Source organism: Palaemon carinicauda, chromosome 36 (assembly GCF_036898095.1).
Source record: "Palaemon carinicauda isolate YSFRI2023 chromosome 36, ASM3689809v2, whole genome shotgun sequence".
In the NCBI taxonomy this organism is placed as follows: Eukaryota; Metazoa; Arthropoda; class Malacostraca; order Decapoda; family Palaemonidae; genus Palaemon; species Palaemon carinicauda.
Genome location: NC_090760.1, coordinates 30,083,640 through 30,097,834, shown reverse-complemented (window position 1 = coordinate 30,097,834; position 14,195 = coordinate 30,083,640). Strand labels below are relative to the sequence as shown.

The 14,195-nt window shown below is 37.6% G+C and overlaps 1 protein-coding gene across 1 annotated transcript in view; it reads right to left on the bottom strand.

Annotated features, from left to right (window-relative positions):
• The window catches only part of LOC137628405 (uncharacterized), a 20,322-nt gene extending 6,431 nt beyond the window's left edge, over positions 1–13,891 (bottom strand). Inside the window, exon 1 of the mRNA XM_068359556.1 lies at positions 13,716–13,891. Coding sequence (XP_068215657.1) covers positions 13,716–13,771 — 56 coding nt within the window. The 5' untranslated portion in view covers positions 13,772–13,891. The remainder of the gene's footprint in view (positions 1–13,715) is intronic.
• Positions 13,892–14,195: the final 304 nt, after the last annotated feature.

Below are 14,195 nucleotides of genomic sequence, written 5' to 3'. Positions count from 1 at the left end.
ATCAGGGGATAGAGGAAGAAGCTCAGGAAATAAAATCTAAAGAATGAGAGAAAATATTTAGGTATCCATGAGTATCGCTCCTCAGCTGTATAAGTTAGTGATTAAAAGGACAATCAAACTCTCATATCCGAGATATTTTAATATTTGGTTTTTCCTTTCCCCTACTCACGCAACCAGCTGTAGAAATTGTGGTTGAACTAATACCCTGATAGGCTGAGGAGTTGGTATGGATAGCTTTTGCTCGAACAACCCGAACTAGAGCTTCACGGTTAGTAATGCATTTTTCGCTTGTTAAGCTCCCATCTACCTTGCGTAATTTACCCGATCAAGAGACCTACATTAGCTGGGCTAATTCGGGCACTTGATCACTGTAAATAAGGACTTTATCATACAAAGCTAAGCCTATTTGAATCAAGATTATAAGACCTTTGTGCATGAAATTGATAAGAAGTTGGTTTGATCTCAAGATATAGCTACTAGCAATTATATAATCATTGATAACTTACAATCAGGGTATTAGAATGGGGGATCATTTCGTGCTTATGCCATCTATTCGTGTATATTTTCAGGAAAAATTATAGGAGAATTCATTTTGGGAAAATAGGTATATCATAGTTTCATGACAAAATTTCTGAAACTTACGTCGTTCTGAGACTATGATTTTTCAATAAAACAAATTTTTTAAACCCTTTGCCAGAATGTGATAGCGTCCTCCTCTACCTCAATATAAGTTATTTTCGATACGAAATAATAAATTCTGATTGTATTCAAGGTGGTTTGCAGTCATCAGTATCTATTATATCCATCATTGATTATCTATTATGCAAAGTTAATACTTAAATTTCGTTACTTATCGACCTTCCATCAACAGCAGCTATTTTATTCTACTGCTGCTATCTTTTACAAATCAACTAATAATAAATTAGGTTAGCCAAATTTACTAGAACATTGACGGTTATCAAATAAATCTCAGGCAATGATACAATATATTACAGGCTGTATCATGAGTCTACAAGCAGCCTGTCTCCACAACCCCTAAAACGGAAATGACTTTCCTATTTGCTCAGTGTCGGAATGGCTGGGGCAGGGGGTTGAAGGAGAACCCCCCCCCCCCTTCCCTGAAAAGTGTCTACTTGTTCCTCTTACGAAAAAAGTAGCAATTGAAAAATAATAGTATATATATATATATATATATATATATATATATATATATAATATATATATATATAATATATATATATATATATATATATATATATATATATATATATATATATATATGTGTGTGTGTGTGTGTGTGTGTGTGTGTGCATGTGTGTGTGTTTTGTATTTGTATTGAAAAGTTGAGACGTCAAATGATTATACAGAATTGAAATATGACAACTCGATTTGTAACATTTGTATACTTTTGCTAAAAAAGACGGCCCTTTACTGTATGATTCGCTAAGGTTTGAGAATGCTCCGCCCATTTCGTAGAAGTTGTAAGAAGAGCAACTCCTTGTCCGTTTTGTCATTGGAACACTAGAGACATCTGACGAAAGATTTCCCCTGAGTGTCGGCGTTCTTTTGATTCTAACTGTACATATCTTTCAATGTAATGTACTTTAAAATAATGATATTGATAACGGTAGTGAAAAAAAAACATAACTTTATTACAAACGACTGCAAATCAACCAACCAGCAATCTCAAGCATGGGAAAAATTACTTAAACCCTTCAATGGACAAGTAGCCCGGTACAGGCTCTAAATTCCACTAGATTTACAAGTCTAATGAACGCATCATTGTGACTTCCATCAAATTATATGCTTTCAGTCAGTAGAAGCTATCATCCCCTATCTATTCAGCCAACTAGAGTGATCCAGCGTTTCCATATGCGAGGAAGTTTTCCTCGGTAACAACACTAGATTAGGAGGTATAATGATCCTTATTAGACGTGGCGTTTGTTTTGTAGTGGGAAACACCACTGAATAATCAAATGGTAACATGGAAGTTCAATATATCAACGTCAAACCCAAGAGAGGTGATTTAGATATAATGAATGCGCATAACCCTAGTGACAGGTTGACTAAAGGAGATTTTGCATATTACATAGAAAATATGGAGAGGAATTTCATAGTTGTAGGGGATTTTAAAGTTCATCACTCATTATAGAACCTGATGTTGCCGAAAATAAAATCAACAATAATGGGAAAAATTATATTTTAAGTATTTAAAATAAATTATAATTTAGTATTAATTATTTCAGCGGGACTTTATGTTTCAGTTCATCCACAATAGCGAATTATTTTAATATAAAAGAGCTAGCTGACAGGGGTAGTGATCACACGCCAATTTTAAGATATAGTGACTTAGAAACGGAACCAACTGGGTTATGGAAAAGAAAAGGGTGACTGTTGGAAGATGTTAACTGTCAAAAGTGGAACAATTATATAGACGGAACAGAAATGGCAAACGCATTGGAACTGGACGTTGAAATACAATATTTCAGCTATAGAATGGTCAAATCTAGTGAAAAGAATACCAGATAGATAAGTGAGAAGGCAATTATTAAATATAACAAGCCAAAGTGGAACAAGAAATGCAGTAAGGCAATGGCAGAGAGGCGAAGAATGAAAAAGGCTGTCCTCTAAACACTCAAAAACTTGTAATAAAATCGACTTCTATCATCTTTTTGTCATTCCTCCCATGATTCACTAAACACAACTACAGTATGGCATCTGCAAATCCTAAGTGGTTAAGGTATTCCCCATTAATATTAATTCCTACATTTCCTTAATATATATTCCTAAAAGATTCTAGGCATGCTGTGAAAAATTTAGGAGAGATGGGGTCTCCCTGTCTAACTCCTTTCTCAATTGGAGTTTTTTCACTAATTTTATGTAGTTTAGGATTGCTGTACTTCATGTATAGATATCTTCAAGGGTTCTAACTTAAGATTCATCTATTCCTTGTCTTTGATGGGCTTTCATTATTGCTGAGGTTCTGATAGAATCAAAATCTTTCTCGGTCTATGAACGTCATACATAGCGGTTTGTCATACTATGTTGATTTTTTCCATTAGCTGATTAATTGCACGGATATGATCAGTTATTGAATACACACTTCTGAAGCCTGCATGCTCTCTTGGTTCATTAAAGTCTAGCTGTCTTTCTATTAAGCCTAGCATAATCTTTGTAAATATTTTATATATTACGGAGAGTAATTTTTCCAATCTTTTGTCTTCCTTTTTGTAAATTGGTACAATGATAGAAATTTTCCAAGCTGTGGGTATAGAGCATTCTTGCAGACATTTGGTGAAAAGTTCAGTCACTTTTACTGCTATGAAATCTCCTCTATCTATTATCAAATCTATTGTTAGACCATATTTTCCAACTGCTTTGCATCTTTTGTGCCTTTTAATCCTTTTTTTTTTTTTTTTTTTGCGTCTGTTACTGTTACATTTGCTACCGCCTCAGATAGTAATATTGGTAAAGTTATTTCTTATATTACTATTGTATAGTATTGTATAGAAACCCTCTGCAATTTTTATCACTCCACCCCTATTACTGATAATATTTCCATTTTCATCCTTTAAAGCAAACATCTGTTGGCACCCTGTTTAAAGTCTTCTTTTCATAAATTTGATGCTTCTTCCTATCTTCAGTGTTTCCTCAATTTTGGTCTGATTTTTATTACGAATATCTTGGGGCAAATACCCAGGTGCATTTAGAAAAAAAAAATGATACATGCCTTTAAAATTATTATTTTTTTTTTTTTTTTTTTTTTTTTACTGACAATGATGTCGATTTTGGTTTCATGTTCTCTTCTATTATAGCTGAATGACCTGAAATTTGGTGCGGAGGTGCCTTAGATAAACACCTATAGATAGGCATTAACATTTTCGGCATACGTTTGTTCACAATGGTCAATTTTGCCATTTTTATTAAATTTTAGACCAAAGGTGTACATTTTCGGGTCCTGTGCCATCATATTTACAGCATATGACCTGAAATTTCGTATGAGGGTACCTTGGATATATGTCCATCGGATGTAAGTTACGTCATTCGTATACATCACTCCAAAATGACTAATTTTAGTGATTTTCGGGTATTTGTTGACAAAAACAAAATAAATTTTTTGCTCGTATGCCTTGATAATTAAATCATATGACCTGAAACCTGGTATGAAAATTCCTATAATATATGCCCACAGGACGTTGTTCACAATTCCTGCATTCACCACTTCAAAATGATTTCTTGTAGATCTATCGGGGATCCATATCGGTGAAATATTAATATGGGACAGTCCTTAGTTGCAGGGGGAGGGAGATGGAGTGAGATATGCTGTATTTGCTTGGCAAAAGTTGCCTTTCTAGTTTTTTTATAGTTTTCCTTTATCTTGTTGTTAATTGTTTACAACACCACGCTCTCCATTTACTCCAAAATAATGCAATCCTGCAGTTCTCATCTTCTTGCACAGTAATTAGGTGGTTATTTAAATTCTGGGAAAGCAATAATTAGCAAGATATGTTGAGGAAGGGGGAAGGGGTTATAAAAAGAAAATAGCTCGGTTTCCTCACTAAACGACTTAGAACTGGCATGTCAACATAGTCAACCAAACAGAATTCGTGATGCCAGCGTACATAAACGGAAGTTCGTGATACCAGCGTACATTTGATATAATGTATATTCAAAATATACTTAATCAAAAAATGGATTGATTACTCAAAAGTGTCCATAAAATATGCAATTTACAAATAGTGACACTTTTGATTAATCACTCAAATTCTTATTAAGTATATTATGAATATACAGTATATTAAATTTACGCTGGTATCACGAACTTCTGTTTATGTACGCTGGCATCACGAATTCTGTTTGGTTGACTATGTTGACATGTCAGTTCCAAGTCGTTTAGTGAGGAAACCGAGCCATTTTCCTTTTATAACCCCTTCCCCCTTCCTCAACATATCTTGCTAATTATTGCTTTCCCAGAATTTAAATAACCACCTAATTACTGTGCAAGAAGATGAGAACTGCAGGATTGCATTATTTTGGAGTAAATGGAGAGCGTGGTGTTGTAAACAATTATCGTCTTGTTTAGAAACTTTTATACATATCCCTTGTGCTTATTCCAATATAGATTTAATTAAATTACTCTTCATTTCTTCCCTATTTGCTTCCAATTCATCATGTAGCAGGGACTACCTATTTTGTATATCTAGACCAAAATCCTCAGATTTTTCTCTTATTACATGGGTGTTTAATTTCTTCCTTAAAATCAATTTTCTTTGTCTCTCTCTTTCCTCAGATCTAAAAAAAAATTGCTACTCATAATACTATGATCGCTTGACTTCTCTGAGAATATAATCTATTTCATTTTTCTTTTCTCCGTTTGGGATTCTCCATGACCATATATATATATATATATATATATATATATATATATATATATATATATATATATATATATATATATACATATATATATATATATATATATATATATATATATATATAATAGGTATTAGCTAAGCTACAACCCTAGTTGGGAATAGAAAGGATATTCTAACAAGAAGTAAGAAAAAGAAAGAACGGGGGCAGGACAAATAATGAGAATGATAGTTGATAGATGAACTAAAAGAATAACTGAATGAGTCCATAGAGATTGAAAAAAAATATCAGGGGAAGGAAGAGAAGAATTTGAATCGACTAGATAAGTAAATTTTCAGGTATAGGTTGGCATAGAAAGACCACAAACTGGTAGGAGTGGCAGGACATGTCTAAGGCCTTTGTCATGCAATGGACTAGCAATGCTGATGATAATGAATATATATATATATATATATATATATATATATATATATATATATATATATATATATATATATATATATATATATATATATATATATATATATAGATATAGATATATATATATATACATATATATATATGTGTGTGTGTGTATGTATATATATATATACATACATATATATATATATATATATATATATATATATATATATATATATATATATATATATATATATATATATATACATATAACATACAAGCATGAAAATTATAATCTGTGCACAGGCATTGAAATTCAAATTAGTTTACGAGCAAAAATTTCTCTTTGTCGCGGATCTTTTGTAGACAAGTAATAACGAGACTAGCATACGATGTTGAGAAAGCAAACATACAGTTCCCATACATGACCCATGCAGTGCTCACGGGATATTTACTGCATTTAATTTCACAGGCCTTAATTCTTTCGCTATCTAAGCAGTAATCATACCAGCATCACTTACTGTTGTACTGTAGCTATCTTGCGTAACGTGTTTTGAAAAGTTCTTTGAGAAGTTGTGACCGCGTGTTCTTTATAGAATTATGATCACTATTTTTCACTATCTTATTAACAATAGTAACAGTACGGTACAGTAAAGATTCTAGACAATGGCACCCAAGATGATTAAGAAAGATAGTAAAAGGAAGATGATTACCGTAAAGGTGATAAAATAAATTATCAAGAAGCATGAACTAGATACGTGTGTGCCCCACCCGGAAAAAAATTTACAATTGTACAACATCCATGACTTAAATAAGTCTAAAGAAAGGAGGAGGAATAAAAGCAATTGATGTTTTTAATGGGATGCTGACATTGACGAAATAACGGATATGTATGCTTGATGACGTAAAAATGTTGCTGCTCATTTGGATCAGTGAGAAGCTGTTAGCAGGAAATATGATTACAGGCAAAGTTATTATATGCTGACCTCCTGAAAGTTTAACCAGGTACATCAGTAGACACAGGAAAAGAAACATTTAAGACGAGCCGTAACTGATTTGAAATTTCTAAATGAACTCGCATCAATAGTGTTGTGCAACATAGTGAGGCTGCAAGCTCTGATATCAAGGCAGCATTGGCATTTGTTGTAGAATTTAAAAGACTCGTTGATTTTGTGTCCTACATTCTACAACACGTGTTCAGCTGTGACGAGACTAGTTTCTTCTGTAGGATGTCCAGGATGACATTCATTACTGCAGAAGAAAAGGAAGTTGACTATAAAATTGTGTACTTGGGCAAGTCAATAGGGTTGGAGGTGGACAAAGCTTATATACAAACAGTTGAGGATAAAAATGAAATAAAAACTTTTGAAATATGAAACATGCACTGGCAAGCTTAAACAGGTTCTTCTATTATCAGAGAGAGAGAGAGAGAGAGAGACCAATCGCAGTACAATGTATGAGTGAGTATGAAATACATGTGCATTACATGGCTCCCCACCTAAAACAGACATACATGTGAAATAGGGCGCCCTGCCCTAGAGAGGTGAACTGTAGGTGGGTCATCTGGCAGGTTTTAGGTAACCAACGGCGAACCAGTCTTCTTTGCCACAAATTTTAATTAAGAAAGCCTTCAATTTGCGATGGATAACCAGAGAAGGGCTCAAGTAAGGGAAGTCAGGAGTGCCTTGCTAGTGTTGGTGCACATAAAGACATGTGTTATGGTGTTTAAATCCTTTGGTATCTGCTGCTTCGCTGGAGGTTTGTAAGTCTCACGGAAGGCAGTAAATTTCCCTACAACGTGATGTTAGCACTGGAAATTATCAGAGGATGTTGCAGACAGAAAAAATTCAACAGGGACGACCAACGGGTCCCCATACACCATTTCAGCTGCTGAGACATCCAGGGCGTCCTTAAGAGTGGTCCTTCATCCAAGGAGGATCCAGGAAAGCTGAGTAAACCAGTTGCAGTCATTAAAGCGGGAAAGCAAAGTTGCTTTGAGGGTACGATGAAATCGTTCAGCCATGCTGCTGGTTGTAGGCAGTTATCTGATGTAGGGTGATGCCAAGGAGATTCCCTAATGATGATCACAATTGAAATTGGCACTCCTGTCAGAAGTAATATGCTCAGGGATACTAAATCTCGCTATCCATCCTAAGAGTAAGGCAGATGTACATGAGGCAGATGTTGCAATTTGCATGGGGATGGCTTCATGTCAATAAGTGGTGCAGTCAATGACAGTAAACAAGTAATGGTGTTCATGTGATATGGGTAGGGGGCCTACTACTGTAGATTATTGTATATATTGTCTTACATATATGTACCACTTACGTTTCATAAGTTTTGCATGTTACAAACGCATGTGGATGAGTCACGCTATTGGCACTCTATGCATGCGCATGTTCGGTCTTCTTGCTTCTCCTTGCATGAGTTACACGCCTTGCAGAGCACCACTGTACATAACCACTTTGCTGTGTCAAATAAAGGCAATCTACGACTCAGGATTTTATTCTCCATCCCTGCAATCATCTGTCTTCATCTACAAGACCTCATCACATATCACCAACTACATCAACGAGAATGTGGGCAAAAAGAAGCTGAGGTTGAGGAAAGGTGCCCATTTCTGAATCTGTGTGTCAATATACTTTTGGAGTTTGGCTTGAAGTACAGGTGCGAATCCACCTCTCAGCATCCTTAGTAATGCTGTGCCAAATGAAATTCGTCTTCAGTAGCTGTGCAATAGATAGGTACGAAGGATGTGAAAGGCCATGGATTAAACTAAACACCTGTCGATGCATAGAGGCAGGTATCCACATGTATAGCTTACCAGTACTAAAGTCACAAAGAAGGGTGGCATTGGAGTTGCTACTTGATACTCTGGATCTTTTTGTTGGGATTCTGCCAAGGTGTTATATTCAAATCCTAGTGAATGGCAACCAATGTGTTTATTGATAGGCCATCAGCAACGGGATTCATTTTACCAGCGACGTGTTGAAGTGTGCAGTTGTATTTAGCTATTGTGGAGAGATGTTGACATTGCTAGGTGGACCAGGCATCAAGTGAAGGCGTGCAACAGGGGCATATGGTTCGTGTGAATGACGAAGGCTGTACCCTCTAAGAAGTGTCGAAAGTGACGGACAGCTAAATGCACCACCAGCAATTCGCAGTTAAAAGTAAAGTGGCTGGATTCTGCCTTGGACAGTTTTCTAATGAAGAAGGCCAATGAGCATGGCGAGCCATTGACCACCTGCTCAAGCACTGGCATCAGTGGAGAGAAGGAGAGGGGCATGTGGCATAGGAAAAGTGAGAGCAGCTTTCTGAACGGGACCCCAATTCATTTGCTGGATATTATTTACATCTACCTATCTTTCTTTTGACATAAAATCTTTATATATACAACATAATTAGAGGATTAATTACTTTACCATGGGTCGTTTTTAGTATCTAATTTTGACCTAATATATTTTTGCTGTCCATATATAATGAGGGAAATTGAAAGATTAAATCAAACACCCGTCGGCGCATAGAGGCAGGTATTCACATGTGTAACCTATCAATACTGACATCACAAAAAAGGGTGGTATTTGAGTTGTCAAGGGCAATGTCTTCCCAATGGAGGGATGTGCAAGATGTCCTGCAGGCTTGATACTCTGGATCTTTTTGGTGAGATTCTGACCAGGAGTTGTAATCCAATCATAGTGAATGGCAACCAATGTGTTTCTTAACAGGGCATCAGCACTGGGATTCATTTTACCAGAGACATGTTGAAGGGTGCAGTTGTATTTGGCTATTGTGGAGAGAAGTCGACATCGACAGGCGGACCAGGCGTCGGAATGTCGAGTGAAGGCGTGCAACAGGGGCATGTGGTCCATGTGAATATTGATGGTAGTATCCTCTAAGAAGTGCCAAAAGTGACGGACAGCCAAATGCACCACCAGCAATTTGCAGTCAAAAGTAAAGTAGCTGGATTCTAACTTGGACAGTTTTTTAATAAAGAAGGCCAATTGGCAGGGCAAGCCGTTGACCACCTGCTCAAGCACTGTATCAAAAGCAACATCAGTGGCATCAGTGGAGAGAAGGAGAGGGCATTTGGCATTGGAAAATTGAGAGCAGCTTTCTGATGGGGACCCCAAATTCAGGTCCTTGGGTTTGCCCTTGAGTGAGGCGTAGAGGTGAACAAGAGTGGCGGCCATGGCTATCAAGAAACGGGGATAATAGGTGATCATGCCCAAAAATTCTTGCAGTGCTTTAACGGTTGAGGACAAGGGGAAGTTATGAAAAGCCAATACCTTCTGAGGGAGGGGTGGACGCTTTCATAAGCGAAGCGGTGCCTTAAGAATGATACTTTGTTGTCATCAAAGGTACACTTGCCGTACCAGACTACAAGGCAGTTCTGTTGTATGTGGTTGAGAATGATGGAGGTGTTCCTCTTTGGAGGAAGAGAACACATGTATGTCATCCACATAACATACACTGAAGGGGAAGTTCCCTATGATGCCATCCATGAGGCATTGAAAAGTGACCCCAGCATTACAATGGCCAAAACGGGAGTAATTGAATGTGTATGTGCTGAAAGGGCACCTTATGATACCCATTCAGGAGGTCGAGAGTGGAGAACACCTTCCCTTTGTGCAAGTAGGAGGTAATATCAGCTATATAGGGAGGGGGTAGTGATCCGGTTCTGTCTGCATGTTCATATGCATGTAATCACTACAAGGGAGCAGGGAGCCAGTCTTTACTCAGGACAATGTGTAGGAGTGACTTCCATGGGCTTGAGGCCTTTGGGCAAAGGCCATTTTTTTCTTCCATTCCATTGAATGTTTGTTAAGCAGCTGCCATATAATCTGGGCCCAGATGCATGCATCTGGCAAATACTGGAGGCCTTGTCATCTTCATATGGTGATAAATACTGATCTGGTGGGAACCAGGGACGTTTGGCTAAGTTCTGGTCGAAGACTTCTGAGCATAACGTGAGGAGGTGGGCGTAGGCATCCGGGGGTGCACTGATGAGGAGTGCGAGGTCGGAGGGGGAATTGAAGAGGTGTCAATAAGTATGAGTCTGCAATGGCTAAACTTCAATGTGCTACATCAACCAGGAGGTGGAAATGGTTGAGGAAATCTGCAAAAATTATAGGCAACGAGAAACTTGGCAGCTACCATGCAAACGTCAGCAGGCTTAGAATGACTATGTCATGTCCTGGTAGAAGGGAACTGCAAGCACCAGTGTCTACCAAAACCTGCATCATGTAAAAAGAAAAGATTACATACAGGGGAGGCCACCGCCACAAGTAATGGCCTTCTTACAAGTATTTTTGGCCAGCATCTCTGAATCTGGAGTGGTAGTAGCATGACTGCAGCCGATGGGCATCAGTAAGTGGCTGTAGAGGTCAGTGGTTGGGGCATGAGCAAGGGGCAGCATATGTGGGTGGTGGGCGGCTTTGTCACTGCTCCAACAGGCCATGTGGCGGGCGTTTGTATCCTACCACATTCATGTCAGCTTCGGTCCATGTTGAATGGTTGTCCTCTTCATTAGAAGTGGAGACGTTGATGGAGGTCTTGAAGGTGGTGAGGTGGCTTTCCATAAGAGCTTTGAGTTTGGTAATCAGGTCCTTCATGGGCGAGTTATCAACACAGGGGATGGCAGCGCATACAGGTTCAGGTGGGCGTCGCACCCAAAGGGCACGAAGTAGGTTCACTTCCCGATATCTAGTGTACCTCAACGTAGTGCTACTCGTTGCATATGAAGATAATGCTATTCTCTTTGTATCAATTCCATCTCATGAATCCCTTAATAGAGATCTAGCAAAAATTAGAACAGTGGAAATTATGGAGCATGAAGCTAAAACCTAACAAAATTCAAAGTGTAATTGTAATTAGATTGAGGACAGTGGCTCCTCAAAATCTAGGTCTTTCCCAATAAAAATCTAATCAAATTTTAGATGTCATTCTTGATAGACAATTTACTTTTGAGAAACACATTTGAACAGTTTTTTCTTCTATTTCACAAAAATTTACTTACTGAGAAAGTCTTTTGGTGATCCAGCAGCGGGAGCAGTACTTCCAAAGTGAACTTGTACTACAAGGGCTTTATGCACAAGCAGTGCCAGTAAGACGAGAAGGCTGTGAAGTAGATTATCGGGAGCAACATCACGGCCACACAAGTAGAAACTGGGATCAACTTGATAATTTATTATCAAACAACGAGGACTAGATCCCTCATTATGAAGAACCACCCCGCCCCTCCTGTGCAGGACTTTCTGAAGAAGTCCAATGTCGTCTTTTCTTACCAATGCCCAATCTATGGATGCTGCGGCCATTATATTGGAATAACGACGGGGAGATCTTCTAAATGTGTGTCCTGCTCCATTCAGCAGGGTGCTATTAAAATGTACCAACTCCTGGTGCAAAACAAAAGCATCAAATGAGAGGATATCACTGGCAATATGATGAGTATCGGAAACGCCCCGCACAGCAAAAGACTGAGAATCCTTGAGGCCCTGCTCATCCAGCAGGAAATGCTGAACCTCAAAACTACCAAAGAAATGTTCCTCCTCCCCTCCTGCCATAAGAACACCAACCAACATCTTGCCAACATCGACGAACATGAGGACGATCAGCCATACTACAGGCTGCCTGTGACTGACACTCTCCCGGCAAGCACCTCAGCCAATCAGGAAGCAGCTTAGGACTCACGGGACCTGGGAGCTGAGCGGTAGAACAGATTGCCTTACCCCGAACCCCGCTCAGGGGGTGTCTTGGCCAATCAGCACACAGCACTGGGAACCCAGCCCAGCATTACTCCAACCCGTTTAACCCTGACAACCATGCGTAAAGCAGCAGCCTGACTGTGACAGATCCCCTCCTATCAATCGCCTCAGCTACTCCATCACAGACTCAGTATCGTCTCTACTCACGCGGACCAATCACCAACCAGTGCTCAAATTGACTACCAGCCCTGCTTACATCGTTCCACCTCTAGTCTGAAGATGAGAAAAAACACCCAGCACCCTCTCGAAACGCTTTGCAGCCAACTCCTTTGTATCCTGTATTAGCCAAGTTTACATCTAGTAAATGTTTAGTAAAATCTTTTAATGTTCTATGTATTTTGCACCTACTGATGACCAACATAGCACAGCTACTGGTGGCATGCATTACTGATTGAAAAAAAAAATAGAGCAATTGAAAAGCTCTACTACAAAATAAATGCTACTGAGGCCGCTGTAATTTTCAATGAAATAATAATAGTAATAATAATTATAATAATAATAATAACAATAATAATAATAATAATAATAATAATAATAATAATAATAATAATAATAATAATAATAATAACAATAATAATAAAAAGAAGAAACTCTTATAATCATATTGAGATTATAGATAGCACAATGAACAACCTCACGAGATTTATGAATTAGCATTTATACCGGGGATTGGCGAGATAAAACCAAGCTTAAAGTTACTAATAATTCTCTGAATTCAGCTACAAAGAGGTATGTTAAAAGATAAAATTAAAACGTGCGATTATAGAAAAAAAACTATCGAATAATAAAGTAATTAGTGAAAGCTTCTTTAATTATACAGTGGAGATCTTAATGTGACGCTACTAATTCAAAAAAAAAAAAAAAGGAAAATGAATTTGTCAGCTTGTGATGAAAAACATTTACATGTAAAACATTTATAAGGATTTGTTTAAAATATTGAATTAAACAAAAAAAAATATAATGATGAAATTCATGTAAATGCCTTTCATTGCCAAAACAAAAATATCCCAGATTGAGATAATGCTATTCCTTTACAAAAATGTCTCACAATCATGCATGGGTGTTTGTATGAAGTGCTTCAAAACCTACCGCTATTTCTATAAGTAAAATCACAGTGAAGATTTACACTATTTACATGTTAGCATACAAGTAATATTACAGTATAAAGTTACTCACCAGATCATTGATAACACCCAAAGAGGAGATATTCTAAAATGGCCTCTCCCGCCCATTATATCCTTAGAAGAAGTCACAGTTGTAAAGAGAACCTCTTGAGTTAAAATTAAGTGATGTATTCTCTCACTGTCTTGACACCACTAACCAACTGACAAGACATCTAAGTGCATGACATATAAATATCCGCTTCTTTGTCTCATCGGTGGCCCTTATCATTATAACACTACAGGAAACGAACTGGTATTTTTAGCGGATGCCAGCACCCCGTGAACCTCTGAATATGAAGAGTTACTTTGATTTTCTTTTTAAAATTAATTATAAGTCTGTTTATATTCTTCGTTATCGAGCATCTGGCCATTAAGAGACTCAAGTTTGTGGCGAAGGTTAGGATGAAGGGCGAGTAACCATGTCTTAAAATAATTGCTGAAAATGGAAAAGCAGTATGCATATAAGGGCAAATACAAACGCACGCATAAAAGT